Raw genomic sequence first — 19116 nt, 5'->3', positions numbered from 1 at the left:
ACTTTACACAAGTATTCCACATTCCAACCTAAGAGGCAAATTGTAAGACTTGGTATTACTTTGTTTCATTAAAAAGAATGGCAACGTAGATACAAGTATCTTGTCTTGGGGAAGGATAGATCCTAATCTCTCAATTGATACGATATTCCCGTGCTTGCATTTCCTATCATTATTTTCTTGATAGAGGGTTGTTGCTCACAAGGAAGCTATTAAATCAAGAGTTTTAAATGGTGAAGTTGAAATCATCTCTTCGTAAATTTTACGGACGCCATCACGAGTTGGTTGACCGTTATGGAATAACCGTTTCACAAATGATATCGGATATGTTCCTTACGTCGTAACTACAATCCCCTTCCCTTTCATAAATGTGACTTACCAAATTAAGACTATTTACCACTCATAAGCAAAACCACGGGTGCCACATGTGGAGCAGGATCAGCTTACATTTCCGGAGCACCTGAGATCACCCCTACTTTTTGGTGGGGTTCGTGTTCTTTTTCGTTAGTTTTCTATATTGTGTCATGTGTACTATTTTTTGTCTGTTTGTCCTTTTCATTTTTGGCCATGGCGTTTGGACATCAGTTTATTTTCGATTTATGAGTTTGGCTGTCTCTCTGGTATATTTCGTCACTCTTTTGTAAAGAATCACTCTGATTCAAACAAAAAATTCTCCGAAACTGACAATATATCAAGATGCTAGATTTCTTGATTGACAACATATTTGTTACGTTTTGAGAAAGTAATATATTCCTGATTTGGTAGAGACATTTTCGTATGTAGAAAATGGTGGATTAAACTTGGTTTTATAGCTAGCTTAACTTCTCACTTAACAGTCGGATAAAATTCTATTATATTGACAACGTTGTGTGAACAAACAGACATAATACCGTAGGTAAAAATGTAAAAAGAATAGGGTACAGCAGTTAACATTGTGTTACAATCTTAAACACAAGTGAATATAACTTCAGGGTCCAAACAATGTATGCCTATATTAATTAAGCACATTTTGATTTCCAGTGGATTCCTCTGAATCATTATATCTACTTGTAGAAATTGGAATTCCGATTAGAACTAGAAGGATTCTTGATCCTACTGAATACAGATTTATACATCGTATATCTCTGCCAAAGGTAGAAATTCCTCTTTACGTATATGTTCACATTAAATACTAGATAAAACCATGCACACGAAATCATGGTACAATCAGACAAATGTTGAAACAAACTGTTTCGTGGGCAGGACGTCGACTGAGCATCAGAGAAAGCGTATGAGACACAGATTTATAACTGTCTCCGACTTGTGTTATTTTCTTAAAAATTTGTGTTTACTGTACAAAACACTACATTTGTACATCATATCATAAATATTTCCAGCTGTGTATCGTTTCAGAGGAGATGCGGCTCAATGAAATCAGTCTCTTCCTTTAAATGTTTAGTAAATATAGAAACTTCATATTACTTTTACATTTATATAAAAATAAGAAGTTGTGGAATGATTGCTTTCCACCAGAAAGCAACTGACATAGAAGTTGACAACGATAGGTAACTAAAAGAATAAACAAAACCAATACCACAACATAAGCTATAAAAGGCTCTGAAATGATAAATGTAAACCAATTCAAACCAGAAAAAAATATAGCTCAATTTAAAATACAAAAAATAATTAAAAAAAAAACACATAAGGACAACCGTTGCAGTTCAGGCTCTTGACTCAGAACAGGCACTTAAAATATGTGGCAGTATTAAACATGTTTGCAGGCTCCCAACCCTCCCATTCACAGTTTTATTGGTGTTGAGTGTTTGATTGAGGCATTTTGTAAGTAGCCCAGTAGATTAAAGGGACACTAGCTGTTAAATTCATGTTCACCGATTTAAATCAAATTTTTATATTTGATTTATAACAATGTAAAACATTTATCCAAACTATTAAAGTCTAAAATAAACAATTAACAGGACACGGGCGTGAAAATACATAGCTTCCTTTCGTGTGTTTTTTAGATTAGACGCCATCTAATTAACTATCGAGATGACCATATAAGGGATGTCAACATAAATATAGATATAAATAGATTAAGCAAAGTCGTGCTGTTGGATTTTTCTCTGTCTATTTAATTTCATATTATAGATGATGAAAAATAAATGTTTATCGTAGTTATTGCATGCGTTTTGTTGAAAAACTTGCAAATGAAGCCGAAGAAGCGTCAAAGCGTGGAGAGCTCAGTGTAGTTTATAAAATCACTAGGTAGCTCTGTGGAAAGTCCAGGAATAATGATGCAACAGTACTATCCAAAGAGGGGAAGCTACTTACTACAGACAAAGAAAAGTTAGATCGTTGGGCAGAACACTTTAAAACTATCCTGAATAGGGCTGAAGCAAACAATGATATACTTGACATTCAACCGTTTGGAGATGCACTTGAAATAGACACAGAAGCTGTATGCAAAGATGAGATCCAAAAGGCAATAAGACAACTGAAAAATGGTAAAGCACCAGGCATAGATAACATCAGTGCAGAATTACTAAAATCAGGCATACAGTCAACAAGCGAGATACTACATTATCTATTTACCAACATATGGATAGATGAAGAAATACCAACTGAATGGGACAAAGGAATTATTATAAAACTGCAAAAGAAGGGAGATCTGAAACTTTGCAACAACTGGCGAGGAATGTCACTACTTTCAATCCACAGTAAAGTATTCCTTAGAGTCATCAAGCATATAATAACTGATTCCATTAACAGTAAGCTGCGTGAAGAACAGGCAGGTTTTCGAAATAACAGATGCTGCGTTGACCATCTATTTACCATCCGAAACATCATAGAGCAATCCATAGAGTGGCAGAACAAAATAGTATTAAACTTCATTGACTTCCAAAGAGCATTTGACAGTGTTATAAGAGAATACATCTGGGACATACTAAGAGCATATGGAGTACCATCGAAAATAATCAAGCTGATAAAGATATTCTATGACAAGTATGAATGTAGTGTATTACACAATGGACAGCTTTCTGATTGTTTCTCAGTGGATACAGGCGTCAGACAAGGATGCATAATCTCTCCTCTTCTCTTCTTAATAATTGTTGACTGGTGTATGAGATCAACCTTAGGAAATGGAAACACTGGGATAAGATGGACAATCAACTCCTTTCTTGAAGATTTAGACTTTGCAGATGACATTTGCTTACTATCCAGCAACAGAGCACAAATGCAAAAGAAAACATCTAGACTGAATACTATGTCAAACAAACATGGGCTCAAAATAAACATCGAGAAAACGAGTCATGTCAATCAACAACCAATCAAATAAAATTCCAATAAAGATTGGATCCTTAAACATTGAGGAAATAGAAGACTTTACATACCTAGTCAGCGTAATAAGCAGTGATAATGGGACCACCAAAGACATCAAAGCAAGACTGAGTAAGGCTAGAACATCTTTTGTCTACTCAGACCAATCTGGAAATCGTCATCCCTCTGCCAGAAACACAAAAATTAAATTCTACAACAGCAATGTCAAATCTGTACTGCTTTATGGCTCAGAATGTTGGGAGAATTATACAAACTAACTTCAACAAACTGGCTGCATTCCACAATACCTGCTTGAGAAGAATATGCAAAATCTTTTGGCCAAACAAAATATCAAATCAGGAACTATTCAAACTGACAGCACAAAAAGACATAAGAGATGAAATAAAAACAAGAAGATGGAAATGGATAGGCCATGTCTTAAGGAAGGAATCAGCAAACATTGCTAAAGTGTCACACAGGTGGACTCCGACTGGCAAGAGGAAAAGGGGAAGACCTAAAGAAACATGGAGAAGAACAGTGGAAAGCGAGATGAAGGAGGTTGGGATGTCATGGCGAGAAGTAGAGAAGAAAGCACAAGACAGAGTGTTATGGAGAGAGCTAGTATTGGCCTTATGTGCATCAAAGCACGAAGAGGATTAAGTAAGTAAGTAAGTATTAAACATGTTTGCAGGCTCCCAACCCTCCCATTCACAATTTTATTGGTGTTGAGTGTTTGACTGAGGCATTTTGTAAGTAGCCCATTAGATTAAAGCTGTCAAATTCATGTTCACCGATTTTAATCAAATTCTTATAAGCAAAGTTGTGCTGTTGGATTTTTCTATGTCTATTTAATTTCATATTATAGATGAAAAATAAATGTTTATCGTAGTTATTACCTGTATAAGAATGATTTTTTGTGGATCGAATAAGTCAATCAAATGATTTACCTTTGTTTCACTTTCAATGTTGACATTATTTTACTTTAAATTACTTTACACATACAATTCACGTGTTATTCATCTCAAGCTAAGGGGTTAAATTGAAATTAACATGCATACGGATTCAATGAGGTTGAATTTTTCACTTGCAAGTGAATAATTCATAATAAATGTTTTAAGCTTATTTTAACAAAATTGAACCATACTGGCTGCTAAAATCGATTTATTATTTCACTATTTGCATTTCATTAATGATTGAACAAAAAAAATTAATATATTATATTTTTTATATTTCGAGTAGATAGTGCCCCTCTTAAAGCCAAAACGTTCAAATTATACTATTTTTTGCATTATTGTTTTTAGATATTTACTGAATTACCGTACTGTTTTTGTGAGAAGTTTACATTTGCTTCGAGGTGAATAAAATCAAATCTGTCAATTTGTTTCTATACAGAATGATTTCAGTCATATTTGGCAGTTTTGCAGATCTTTTAAATAATAATTCCAAAGTAAAGGACAGAGAAATTACACCTTTTCATATTTCATAAATTTAATATCATATATACAAATTATAAAAATACAATATATAAATAAATTATAATTTCTAAAAACATAAAATTACCAAAGCCTGGACGGATCAAAGACTCAACACTAACTTATTTATAAGGTGATAGGAAGGACCAATGTATAATGATATGAAGAACATACAAATGTTTTTTTGACACAAATATCCAATTACAAAACATAAAAACATAAAATCTAGCACATAGTTATTTCACAGAATTAGGGCATTTCTTTTGATAAATTTCACTAACTTAAAATGCCCTGCTGGGCAACTTCATTCCTTGGACCTATCGGCTGACCAAAATTACATTGCAGGACTTCTGTTAGTGCCAAACCCTGTGGTCTAAACAGCATTATTTACTTAATTGATCAACAACTATTATACTGTCAGCACCCAGCTTGACAGAGTATCTAATATCAGATCCTGGCTCACTCTGTTGCCTAAAAAAAGTCCATATCACAGATGCTTCTTTGTTGTAGTTCCTGTACAAATATTAACTTTGGATTGCAATCTGAAATCAATATACAGAACTTAGATTTCTGACATAAAATTAGTAACTCACAATATAAGTTTAATACTACCAAATGGTTGTGTATCAGCACAGTTGTTACAGTTTGTTCTGTTTCTTAATGTAGAAGTGTTTACAGAATTGAATTTTTTATCTGTTTAACTAGCATTAATTGTCTTATAAATTATAGCTTTTTAGTTTTAATTTCTTTGCATTAAAAAATTACCCAAACTGTATCATACTGGTGCATTTTTTTTAATTCTTTGTACTGTTGAGTTGCAGTCTCTTGACATCCCTCCTATTAAAGAATGGCTGAATGAAGAATCTAATTCTGTATTTTAAAAATGTTTGTTCAAAATTTCATCTTACAGTTATTCTTCATGTTGTTATTTTCAAAGTTTTAAATTTTTGTACCATATAATTCTATATTTATTAATAAAATTGACCAATCACATTCAACATGAGTAAACGTCAATAGATCATTTTGACAAATTTAACGAATCGCTTTTAACTTTATTTACAGTCAAAAGATCATTCTCATAAAATTGACCTATCACATTTAAGCTTTTTTACAGTCAATAGATCATTTTGAAAAAAATTGACCGATCACATTAATTTTTTACTTACAGTCATTGGATCATTATGACAAAATTGACCAATCACATTAAATGCCACTTCCTTCATATCAAATGGTTGATATTCCACATCAGGTGATAACAGCATGGCCAATATACCTTTTTTGTCTAACTTCATTTTTTGGAATTTGGCGATTTCTTCTTGTCTTTTCTGTTGTAAAGAATATAGATTTATGTTGTAGAAACATTATATATAATCAACACTGCCTGGTGAAAACAATGAATTCTAATCTTACAAGATGAAAAGAGTTCACAAATTGTTTTTACTGTAACAGTATATATACAGTTATGATCTAGCTAACATTGTTGTGAACATTGTAGTTTAAGTGTTCAGTAGAAAACTTGCTGCCTACCATTTTTCAAAAAAATAACCCAAACTTACAAAAAACAAAAACTTTCATCTACCAAAATGAAGAAATAGAACATGCTGCACAGACAGACAGTATTGCTTTTCACAATCGATGTTTTTTTTTTACTTAATCTTTACTGCTAAACAAAGCATCATATGTAAAAAAAAAACATAGTTTATACTGAACAGTATCAGTAAAACTTAGTAACATTAGATAAATATACCTTTTATATCAATTCAAAACATTTCTAAACAAAAATGTGTCCATAGTACACAGATACCCCACTCGCAATCATTTTCCATGTTCAGTGGACCGTAAAATTGGGGTAAAAACTTTAATTTGGAATTAAAATTAGAAAGATCATATCATAGGGAACATGTGTACTAAGTTTCAAGTTGATGTGACTTCAACTTCATCAAAAACTACCTTGATTAAAAACTTTAACCTGAACCTTGCACTATCATTTTTTATGTTCAGTGGACCGTGAAATTGGGGTAAAAACTTTAATTTAGCAAAAAAATTAGAAAGATCATATCATGGGGAACATGTGCACTAAGTTTCAAGTTGATTGGATTTGAACTTCATCAAAAACTACCTTGACCAAAAAATTTAACCTGAAGCAGAACGAATGGACAGACGAACGAACGTATTGACGGACAAACGGACCCACAGACCAGAAAACATAATGCCCCTCTTATCGTAGGTGGGGGCATAAAAAAATTCCTATAGTATCATCTCTTAAGAAATAAATCAGTAAATGAGAGAACAGGTGGAACCAAAATCTTTTGTCCATTAAATATTTACCATCTCAACAAGTAAATCTCCTGGTAACCATGGTGGCAATGAAGACAGATGAACCAATGGGTACACACTACTCTGGAATACCAAGGCAAACTCTGTCTTCATGTACTCTATGTCTCGCTAAAAAAGTAAAGGGAAATGGTATATAAAACATGTGAAATCAAAGGGGTGTATTCCATGTCTCTCTTAATATGTATTATTCAATGGACACTTCTCTTATAAAGCCATTAGGTTGACCTTTATATACAGATTTACCTGTGTCTAAATGAACACAAACACATTCAGGTATACCATGTATGATGGCAAGAATGGGGATTCAATCTTTTTGTAATTTTAGTCGATATTTAGAGTAAAAATAAACAATGGATTGAAGAATTAAACAAAGTACAATTTTCCAAATGGTTCAATTGTAATCAGAATTTGTCAAAACATTGAAAATTGGTATTCATGAAAATGCATTTTTTATTTACATCCCATGTTATTTGGTACCAATGAAAATAATCAAATCCTCCGTACTGCATTGTCAGTATGTGTCTTTGCATACAGCTGATAAAAAATATATAAATTTCTGATTGGCTTGCATACAGACTCTTGCAAAACAAGAAAATCAATTATAAACACAAACACAATGTTTCATTAATTCACAAAAAATGGTTCCAACAAAAAAATAAATTATTTTACATTTGAATCAGACCATTGTATATAGAGAGAGTTAGGGTAAAATATTACGAACTGTGATCTATAACAATTAAAGAAGGGTATGGGATTAAAAGAATGGGAAATAATCATAAGATTTAGTTTTTAAAGTAGGTAATGTCATGCAATGTTGCTACAAGTTTTAAACATTTCAATGCTGGTGTATGTAGTGTCACTAAAATGTGTTTCAGCATAGAAAGATAAAAATTTAGTGGTCAATTCAAATATCACACACTTCCTTTTTCATTTACAATCTTAATACTGAATTTGGACAATACATAAAAACATCCACCTATGTAATGAAAGATATTATATTGAAAGGTTTTGGATAAGGCACTTTTAGTACCTTTTTAGTTCTTAAATATTCAGTTTTAATTCCTTATACAAAAAAAAAAATTACTACCAAGAAGATGGAGTATCAAGATGCTTAACCACAGTATAGTAACCTGTTGTAAAATTATATAATCAGGAGTCAAAAGTCAGTAATATACAAAAAAAGTCTATTGAATTATAAACATGTTTCTGAGGAAACAACCTTAACCAGATGAACAGACAAACAAGGTTGTATCTACTACAATGACAGGAAATTTTAATCAAATTGTGAAGTCCATTTCCAACTCCCAAATTCTACTTTTTTAACACATCAATACTTAGAGGTGTAACAATCAAAAATTAAGATAACTCCCTTTCATCCATTGCAAACACTATCTCCACAAACCAGAATAACAGTATACATATACTTATATGTTGAATATGAATAAAATAATCACAATGTTTCTGCATATCGCACAAAGCCTCTTTATATTTGATTAAAACTTAAAAGTACCAATAATCCAATATGATTCAAATACAGATTTTGTTCCCTGAACACTACAATGCTGTGTTCTACTTTCATTTGGAACACGTTTTGGGGATACATAGGTTATGTCAATGGTAAACATAATATTTTCAAAAAAGAAAGTAGAACACAGTTTTGTCAGGTCCTTGCATGTGAAGGGGGACACAAGGTCTGTATTTCATTCACATTGGTTATAATGAACCCAACATCCATGATATTATGGGTATAAAGTGGAATGATTAGGAATGTAATATGAATGCTCAATTTGTGTAGAATGAAAACACATTCAATCAGTAAAAAAGAAAGTTTTCAATCTTTGTCAAACATGAAAAGTATTTTGTACACTGTTTGTAGTCTATATACCTCACTAATGACATTAACATCTAAATCAAACAGTATTTTTTGACAACTCTGAAAAAAGAAACCAATGGTTGCATACACATTTTGCTTTTTGTGGTCCATTTCAAACTAACTAGATAAAAGATGGTATGATTGCCAATTAGACATCTCTTCACAAAAGACCAAATCACAAAAATTAACAACTAGCATATTAACAAATATAAACAAATGGTAATGGAAACTCAAAACAAAATTAATTGCAAAATTTCATATTAACGCTTCTTTTTTAAAACAATGAACACTGCAAAAAACACTTTTCAAGTAAGACAGGTAAACTAGATGTGAAAACTTGGAACAAAAATTTGGAGAAACCTGTAATGTATTTCAATAATTTTCTGGGATCAATATGAATTTTGTATATAAATTAAACAATTAAATTAATGGCTACTTATTAGTAAAGCCAGTATACTATTATTTACATCTATTAAATAAAAGATAATGATACAGGTATAAGCAAATATTAAAATACCACACAGTTTGATAAAATGGAAGAAATAACTATTTCTCATCACTGGAAATGAAGTCAAACAAACAGGTGCAGAATCAATAAAATTAACCATAGATAAGCAATTTCTTTATATTGTCCAATAACAATTGATGTAACAAATTTACTCAGAAAATTTGCTGATATTGTCCAATAAAATTTGATGTTACAAATTTACTTAGAAAATTTGTTGATAATGTCTAATCAAAATTGATGTAACAAATTTACTTAGAAAATTTGTTGATATTGTGCAATAAAAATTGATGTAGCAAAATATTGCATTAGAATGTGTAATTGATAACATAACAATGTGATATTACCATGCATTCACACATGCTACTTACAAGCTGTACATGCAAAAATAAAAAAATATATATTTCATTATTACAAAACCTAAGGGACATAACTCCATATGAAACCGATAAAAAATTAAGAAGGCAAGTATCAATAGCATATATTTAGATACTGTAGATTAATCATTGTTTGTAGGTTTGGATTTTTTGTGAATTTCATGGTTTAGGTTATCGATAAATCATAAGTTCAAATGTTCAAAGAAGATCACATCACAATTTCTTTATACTTGTTTGCATAAATCAAAATATCAGATATCAATTCCACAATGCACAAATATGACACAAAATAATAAGGGAACATTAACATATCAGCAAGGCAAGTGCCATAACTCTTCATTTCTATTGGCAAAATTTAAAGTATATATGATACTATCAAGAGGGCATTATCTCTACTTAAAAATACAGAATACATATTGTAAAATATTGATTTAGTAATATATATAAAAATAAAAAAATTCAGCAACCATGCAAGATTATATTTAAATCTGTGTCATAATATGATATGTATTAAATGAATCATGCAATATGAATTAAAGGGCACAGTATACATATTCCGTGAATAATATATATAAGTTTAAAAAACAAGTTGAACTGTAGGCTATTGCACCCTTATTATATCCTTACTTTAAATATTTGGTAAACCAGAGTTTGAATGGAAATTGATATAAAAATGTACCACATGGTAAACCATGCTCACATAAAACCTAATAACAAATCTATGGCAGCTCGTATTTGTTATTCTCAACAAAAATACTACAAAATTTCACCAAAAGCCATAATGTATAAGAATATCTATTATAAGTATTCTGTAAACAGTTATTAGATGAGAGATTTCTGTAAAACTCCACATGGTAAAACATGTTCACATGAAGGCTGATTTTAAACAAATTTTTAGTAAGCTTTCTTCTGAATTTCCCTAGAAAAATGAGATGAAAATCACATACATGGCTTTTATGTGGAAGAATATTCAAGTTTAAACAAGAAGTTGATTGGAGCTGAATCTAAAAAACACATAACGCTTTAAGCATGCTCAAGTAAAGCCTCACAGATTATACCAAATTTCACATAAAATGTGACTAAAATATCTCCTTTCATTTTTAGAATAAATATCATTAAAAACCTAAAGTAGGGATATACTTTTACACAGATCATCTGGCCCATTCCCTCTAGCCTATATTTATCTTATAGTCCTTACTAACAAATACACTGACTGACCCATTCCCTCTAGCCTATGTTTATCTTATAGTCCTTACTAACAAATACACTGACTGATCCATTCCTTCTAGCCTATGTTTATCATATAGTCCTTACTAACAATTACACTAACTGACCCATTCCCTCTAGCCTATGTTTATCATATAGTCCTTACTAACAATTACACTAACTGACCCATTCCCTCTAGCCTATGTTTATCATATAGTCCTTACTAACAAATACACTGACTGACCCATTCCCTCTAGCCTATGTTTATCATATAGTCCTTACTAACAATTACACTGACTCATATAGTCCTTACTAACAATTACACTAACTGACCCATTCCCTCTAGCCTATGTTTATCATATAGTCCTTACTAACAATTACACTAACTGACCCATTCCCTCTAGCCTATGTTTATCATATAGTCCTTACTAACAATTACACTGACTCATATAGTCCTTACTAACAATTACACTAACTGACCCATTCCCTCTAGCCTATGTTTATCATATAGTCCTTACTAACAATTACACTGACTGACCCATTCCCTCTAGCCTATGTTTATCATATAGTCCTTACTAACAAATACACTGACTGACCCATTCCCTCTAGCCTATGTTTATCATATAGTCCTTACTAACAATTACACTAACTGACCCATCCCTCTAGCCTATGTTTATCATATAGTCCTTACTAACAATTACACTAACTGACCCATCCCTCTAGCCTATGTTTATCATATAGTCCTTACTAACAATTACACTAACTGACCCATTCCCTCTAGCCTATGTTTATCATATAGTCCTTACTAACAATTACACTAACTGACCCATCCCTCTAGCCTATGTTTATCATATAGTCCTTACTAACAATTACACTAACTGACCCATCCCTCTAGCCTATGTTTATCATATAGTCCTTACTAACAAATACACTAACTGACCCATTCCCTCTAGCCTATGTTTATCATATAGTCCTTACTAACAATTACACTAACTGACCCATCCCTCTAGCCTATGTTTATCATATAGTCCTTACTAACAATTACACTAACTGACCCATTCCCTCTAGCCTATGTTTATCATATAGTCCTTACTAACAATTACACTAACTGACCCATTCCCTCTAGCCTATGTTTATCATATAGTCCTTACTAACAAATACACTGACTGACCCATTCCCTCTAGCCTATGTTTATCTTATAGTCCTTACTAACAAATACACTGAGTCAAAAGATTAACAACCTATTCTAAATAAAAACCCAACATGAAATTAAAAATTAACAAACGTGAGGAAATAAACTTTATAATATTGGTTTTGTTGGTTAAAAATTGAAACCTTCTCATTTTTTTTTTTTGGTTTACAATTATGTACTTGTGATCTTTTTGAAATATGAAATTTAATTTTTTTTTAATTTAGTTTTACTCAGTGTATATATATATAAGGGACGACATCAAAAGATCGATGTAGGATAAAAAACTTAAAACAAATAGTTTGGGGGTGGGGGTGGGGGTTAAAATTCTGAAAGTTTTGTATATCTAAAATTGATTTTTACATATATCCCTATTGGTAAATCAATTTTTCCCAAATTAAGTTAAGAGGGGGGGTAGTGGGTCAGTGAAGAAACTATGTGAATTAAGTTTTTTTTATCCTACATTGAACTTTTGATGTCATCCCTAAGGAATACAACAGTTTAAATTACACTATAGATACTAAACTAAAATGTACTAAATCTATATATATATCTTTTACCTTTTCAGGTGCCCTTATGATCTTTGTTCTTTCTATCCAAGCTTCCTGTAAACAGATTCATAATAAATGTCTGACATTTCATACAGCAGATTTTAAAATTTTATAACATTTTTTGTAATGAAAAATTGTAACTGATAGGTTTTGAAAAATACAACTCGCATTTATTGTATGCAGCATTTCATGAAATATCAATAATTATCGCAATTTTACAAAATTTTCCTTTGATCTTACTGACTGATTATTGCTTTTCTCAGCGGAGTCAATTGATTTGAAAAATTATAGTTAGAAATTAATGGAGCATATGCATTGTCAATGAAATTTATAACAATGTCTTCATAGGTAAAATAGCGATAAACTGATGTCATCTCAAGCCAAACTGGCTCAAGCGACAAAGGTAATCTCGTTGAGATGACCAACTATAATCTATAATTATCTTACATCCACTTTATTTGAACTTTGGTTGATGGTTTGTCTCATTGGCAAGAATAACACATCTAATTATTTCACATTTATCTCACATTAAAAGCCTATTGTATTGCAATTAAAACATAAATGTATACATAAATGTCTGATTTTACAGTATATTTCATTTATGTTCGTACAAACCAACAATAAAATTAGCATAATAATATCAATACCACCAAGTTTTAAAGAAATCAGAACTCTTTTGACAATGTAATACTTTAAATACTATTTTTATAGGTTCAGATTCATGTTAAGCCCACAAATACATTGGCTTCTTTGCTCCCAAGCATTTCACGGGTACATGATTTTCTTTCCAATTCCATAATCAAAAGGGAAGTAACTTATGCTGTCACAACATAGTTGCCTAAATCTTCATTGTATTTTTTTCAAATCAATTTTCCAGTAAGTGTTTTTTGTGTTTGTGACTGTTTGACATATTTGAATAAATACGATCTCAATGTCACATGTAAATTTAAGTGTGTGTAAACTTACTCTAAATATCTTCATCAAATCCATCTGGTCAGCTGTAGATGGGAATGTAGCAAGGAAAGGACTGTGAATCAACTCTAAAATAAAGACATATAAAAAACAAATTCATTTATAAACATATTTAAAATATAACTTTAAGTGCATTTTCATCTTTGAAACCTGTCCAACATTATTCTGCAATTTTATTCTTAGTTTAAATAAATAATGATTTCTTGAAAAAAAATAATTTGGAAAACCTTTTTCTGGATACTTTTCACTCACGACTGCTCATGTTGTACTGAGATATGACGATAGCATAAATACATATATGTAAGCTATAGGTGAGACATAAAAAAAAACTTACCTGTAGATTCTAAGTCTACTCTATCTTTCAGTAATGTATCTGCTAAGATTTGACGATAGTACGAATACATGCTAATCAAAGATGCATTTCCTATCAGAACGTCTGGCAGTAAACTGTAAAAATACACATTTTTCTGGCTATATTGGAATGTATGGGGTAATCTTGTAATTATCTTACTGCATATATAACATTAAGATTTGCTTAGAAAATAAACTAATTATTCTTTAAAACATATGCATCCTCAGGCTATGTTTTTCATAAGTTGATATGTTTTCAGAAATACAAAAATGTAACATATAGAACTGTGAGCAAAGTGAATAAATCCACTTAAGGCGAAGTGTACGTAATTGCACGCCTCTAGCGGAATATGGGATTAAAAACGTTCGTCGTTAGTTACGCAAGTTATCTCCCTTACTCCAAGAAAGAACACACTAAAGAGAAACTACTTTCTGCAGTCTATAATGAATCCAACAAGCACGCCTGTGCTGTCTTAAACCTCATAGAAATTATCTCAATAACTCAAATTAGAAATCACAGCATTCTGTACGTTGTTCTGTGTGCAGCCTGACTTAAAAACACTGTTGTTTTTTTGTTTTTTTTGTTTTTGTTTTAGACGCGTAGGAGAAGGCATTTCGTGTTTATGAAATCAACAGAAAGAAAAAACGCCTCACAACAACATTATAAACAAATAAACAAATAAACATGTAACAATTTTTCTTCTATTGATATCAAATTAATTAAAATGAAACCTGAATTGACCCAACAATATCGTTTTAAAAAGCCGTAGTCTTGAATGAAAAACACAGTACTCAACATAAAGTTTTATAATAGGTTACAAATAATTAATGAAAGACGTGTGAATTTAATTGTTTTATTAAAAAGACGTTGAAATGTTCGTATTTTGTGCAATTGAAAATTTAAGGACATGATTTATATTCATATAAGATATCAGACTATACCAAGAGAATAATTTGATCACTAGTGCAACACTTACAAGTCGGAAGAACAAAGACGGAAAACAAACAAAAAATAAACAAATTAGGCCCCAAAAATTACTCAGTAACTTAAAAGTTGTCTAATTCTAACATTTATCTTAAAATAAGTAAAAATTGTGTCATTCAACTCCCAGTTTTCAACTTTTTCTACATGTGCAGAAAATAGGTGTCTTCTATTCCGTCCGCAATTTATGGGAAAACTAAATCTAAATTTAGAACCATATTGAAATTGAAAGTACACATGTAAAAGAAAATATAACATGTCATTTCTTCTTTCACAAATTCCAATTTCAAAGAGATATATAGCGAAATCTGTTTTCTTTTATTGTGGGCTGTGTGCATCATTCAAAATTAGAGAATGTAAGTATCAAGTCTCAATTCAAGATTATGAATGAAAAGAATATAGAATTACAGGGGGGGGGGGGGAAAGGACCTTTATCGGAACTCCGGGATCGGGTGATTTTAAGCTCGGGATTTCGGGATTGACCCTTTCGGGATCCAGGAATTCTATTTCCGAATTTCGGGTAGTCGGGATTTAATTTTTTTTTAATTCGGAACCTCGGGATTTTGGGATCTGGATCCCTCCTCAACCCGCCCCCCCCAAATTGATTGGATAAAATGAATGGATTGCCGCCCCTAATTCAAACTGAAGTCCTATAAACTGACTGGTATTCGAGTTTATTAAAAGACTCATATTGATTCAATACCGTAATGCCGAAAAACAATCATTAGTTTCCGCGAATTTCGAACAGCTAGAAATATATTCCCCAGTTTCAATTTGAGTAACTTGAATAATTCAAGCCCTTTCCATGTCCGATTTTCTCCCACACGAGAAATGTAGCATTCGTACATCAGCTGAATAATACGACTGAATTATTCGGGTTACAATTTGTGTAAATCCCGAATGCACATAAAAGTAAAGGTCCCGCCTGACTTTCGGAAAAGGACTTATCTAGATTTCAGATTGATTTCCAGAAATAAAAATCATACAAAAATGTTTCACGCAAATATTCGTCTTCAGACGTGTAAAGTTATACAACGGTTACTAGCCGGTCTGGATTGTAATAAAAAGAAGCGCATGCAATGCATAAAATATATAATGTCGTGGCTCAGGGATGTGTTGAATTATAGAGATGCGTATGCGGCACATAGATAAGATTAATTTACCCAAATGTACTAAGAATTACCACACAACTTAAAATTTACTTAAATATTGATTTGTTATCCTGTGCCAGACAGATGGCTGATATTCTGAGAAGAGACCTTGATGAAATGAAGATTTATGGGAACAGAGATTTTGAAAACACGTCGCAGTGTTTAGATTTTAACAAAAATAAGGCAACAAGGTCGAAAATAGTTCTAGTTCATAATGAAGAAAATGTCAACCGTTTTCTAGCTTGGCGATCTCCGCACGCACCCGAATATAATAGACAAACACAATACAATAGTACGCAAAACGTAAGATAAAGAACTAAAGACCGAGCAACACGAACTCTCAACAAAACGGTATATATTTCATACAAGTATAGAACTGTATGAAGCGTCGTAACTGTTGCGGCGACGTCAATAACGTTGTCGTTGTTTTTTTTGTTTTTTTTACACTCAAGATTCAACTTTAACAGAGTATAGCTTGAAAAGTAGCACGGTTGCTAAGGACTTTCTTTGCACCAATCGATTCCTCAGACATTTTAGAATCGTCTTATAATTTAAAAAAAAAATCGATTGTCAAATATAATAGAAAATCTTGGAAATGTAACAATTCCTGCCGAATTTCACGATTTTCCCTATATATCCTTTGTAATTTTGGTGTATGATGCTGTTAACTTCAACAGCTCGTATCTCAAAAACAAAAACGGTTACCCCCTTTTTTTATTTTATTTTCCGATTTATTTTTACAAGCAGAATCTACATGTAAAATTTTTAAAAAATCCATTGTGTAGTTTAATTACGTACACTTCGCCTTAAATCATTTGAATAAAAATATAAAGAAAGGTGCGTAATGCCATTAGGTACTGAACATTCACTACAATTTCATTTAAATCTAATAACCAGCAAACAAGAAGTCACAGAAGATCAAGAAGTATTGACTATCAAATGAATAAGCCATTGAAAAGACAAGCAGCAGAAAAAATGCTATTCAAGAAATATACCTAAAATACAGAAGAAACAAGAATGTGTCCCCAGTACACCGATGCCCCATCCACACTATCATTTTCTATGTTCAGTGAACTGTGAAAATGGGGGAAAATCTCTAATTTGGCATTAAAAATTAGAAAGATCATATCATAGGGAACATGTGTACTAAGTTTTAAGTCGATTTGACTTCAACGTCATCAAAAACTACCATGACCAAAAACTTTAACCTGAAGCGGGACGGACAAATGGATGAACAGACAGACGACTGAATGGACAGACAGACGAATGGACACACAGACCAGAAACATAATACCCATAAATGGGGCATAAAAAAATAGTGCTCAAGATCTCTTAATAATGAAGAAACTTACTCTAACTGTTCTTTGAGTTCCCTTTTAGGAACATGCACCTTGATATTCAGTCTTGGTTGTTTGTTACCAGATATCAAAGACATGAAGGCATTGGATGTAGCTGAAAAATAATCATATACATATATATATTTCAATTCATCTCGAAAACATCTGAAGACAGGATCAATAAATATTACTATGTAAGCATGTGTGTAAAATTAATGAATTTTAAAAATTGCTCTGAACATAAGTGTAATTCATTGTAACTTCTTTAAAACTGAGTTTTACTGTGCCTATTGCTGTGTGCTTGATTTTTCTTTATTGGCTTAAGGAATAGGGGGAGGGTTGAGATGTCACAAAACATGTTTTACCCCCACCACATTATTGGCGCCTATCCCAAAGTCAGGAGCTTCTGGTCTTTGTTAATCTTGTATGATTTTTTATTTAGTTCATTTACATGTTTTGGAGTTTAGTATTGCTGAACTAGTATATATATTTGTTAACCAGGGCTTCGGGTGCGAGATTTTCTTGCTGTGTTGAAAACCCATTGGTGGCCTTTTGGCTGGTTTTTGGTCTTTAGTTGGGTTGTTCTCTCTTTGACACATTCCCCATTCTAAATTTTATATTTTCATTGAAAGCTGATCTGGAATAATAAAATTAAGGTGCTTGTATATTTATGCAAGGATAAGATACAAATATTATTCCAAAGCTTAATTAAAAAATAACAATCACACCAACAAAAACGTTAATTATTATAAATGACAAAAAATTAGGCAGGTTTTACCACAAACAGTGACAGGAACAGTGCAAATACTCCTTAGTTTAGAGTTTATTTTCTCATTTTGCACACAATGTTGTTAACACAAGAAATCAATGAGTACCAAGTGAACGTTAATAAATCACTAGTATGTAGATCTTCAAATTGCTTTAAAAATACACATAACTGTTAAGCTTATTTTCTAGACAATGAGATGGAATTTATATATTTGGACAATGTGATTAATGTGCTTCAGATGTCAGTGGTGGATCCAGGGGGGAGGTTCCGTGGATTGGAACCCCCCTTTTTTTTCTGATCAATGCATTTGAATGGGAGCATATAGTTGAAACCCCCCCCCCTTTTACTCTGTGTTGGGAACCCCTCCTTTTTAAAATGGCTGGATGTGCATATACACTCTTGATACTTACATGCTGCAAAAATAAATATATAAATAATTACTTACTAAAGAATAATTTAATTTAGATTTTTATTTTCAAACCTCTTATTGTTCCATGTTAAAACCTTTTCAAAGAGATTCTACAACTCTGCCATCTTTTATTGAATTCTTTAAAGTCCAAAATCTCAAATACGCAATTATTCTCCCGTAGCATAACATAACTATATAATTTTCTATTTATAGACATCGTTTGTTTTTAGAAATAAATAGGGAAAAATACATTAAACCTACATCAAATTATTATTAATGATGTAGATCGAGTTGTCATGTCATCTTAAAATAAGGCAAAAAACATCGAATAAAATGATATA

General features: G+C 31.7%; 1 protein-coding gene across 7 annotated transcripts in view; it reads right to left on the bottom strand.

Annotated features, from left to right (window-relative positions):
- Positions 1-4764: 4764 nt before the first annotated feature.
- LOC143069560 (nephrocystin-1-like) overlaps positions 4765-19116 on the bottom strand; it is a 42932-nt gene continuing 28580 nt past the window's right edge. For all 7 annotated transcript variants that reach the window (XM_076244251.1, XM_076244252.1, XM_076244250.1 and 4 more), the window contains 7 exons: positions 17613-17712; positions 14111-14223; positions 13771-13844; positions 12814-12858; positions 7095-7211; positions 5933-6091; positions 4765-5308 (listed from right to left, as the gene is read on the bottom strand). In XM_076244251.1, coding sequence (XP_076100366.1) covers positions 5291-5308; positions 5933-6091; positions 7095-7211; positions 12814-12858; positions 13771-13844; positions 14111-14223; positions 17613-17712 — 626 coding nt within the window. In that variant the 3' untranslated portion in view covers positions 4765-5290. The remainder of the gene's footprint in view (positions 5309-5932; positions 6092-7094; positions 7212-12813; positions 12859-13770; positions 13845-14110; positions 14224-17612; positions 17713-19116) is intronic.

The sequence above is a fragment of the Mytilus galloprovincialis genome, chromosome 3 (assembly GCF_965363235.1).
Source record: "Mytilus galloprovincialis chromosome 3, xbMytGall1.hap1.1, whole genome shotgun sequence".
NCBI classification, from domain to species: Eukaryota; Metazoa; Mollusca; class Bivalvia; order Mytilida; family Mytilidae; genus Mytilus; species Mytilus galloprovincialis.
Note: the sequence above shows the minus strand (reverse complement) of the source record. Positions and strands in the feature narration are given on the sequence as shown.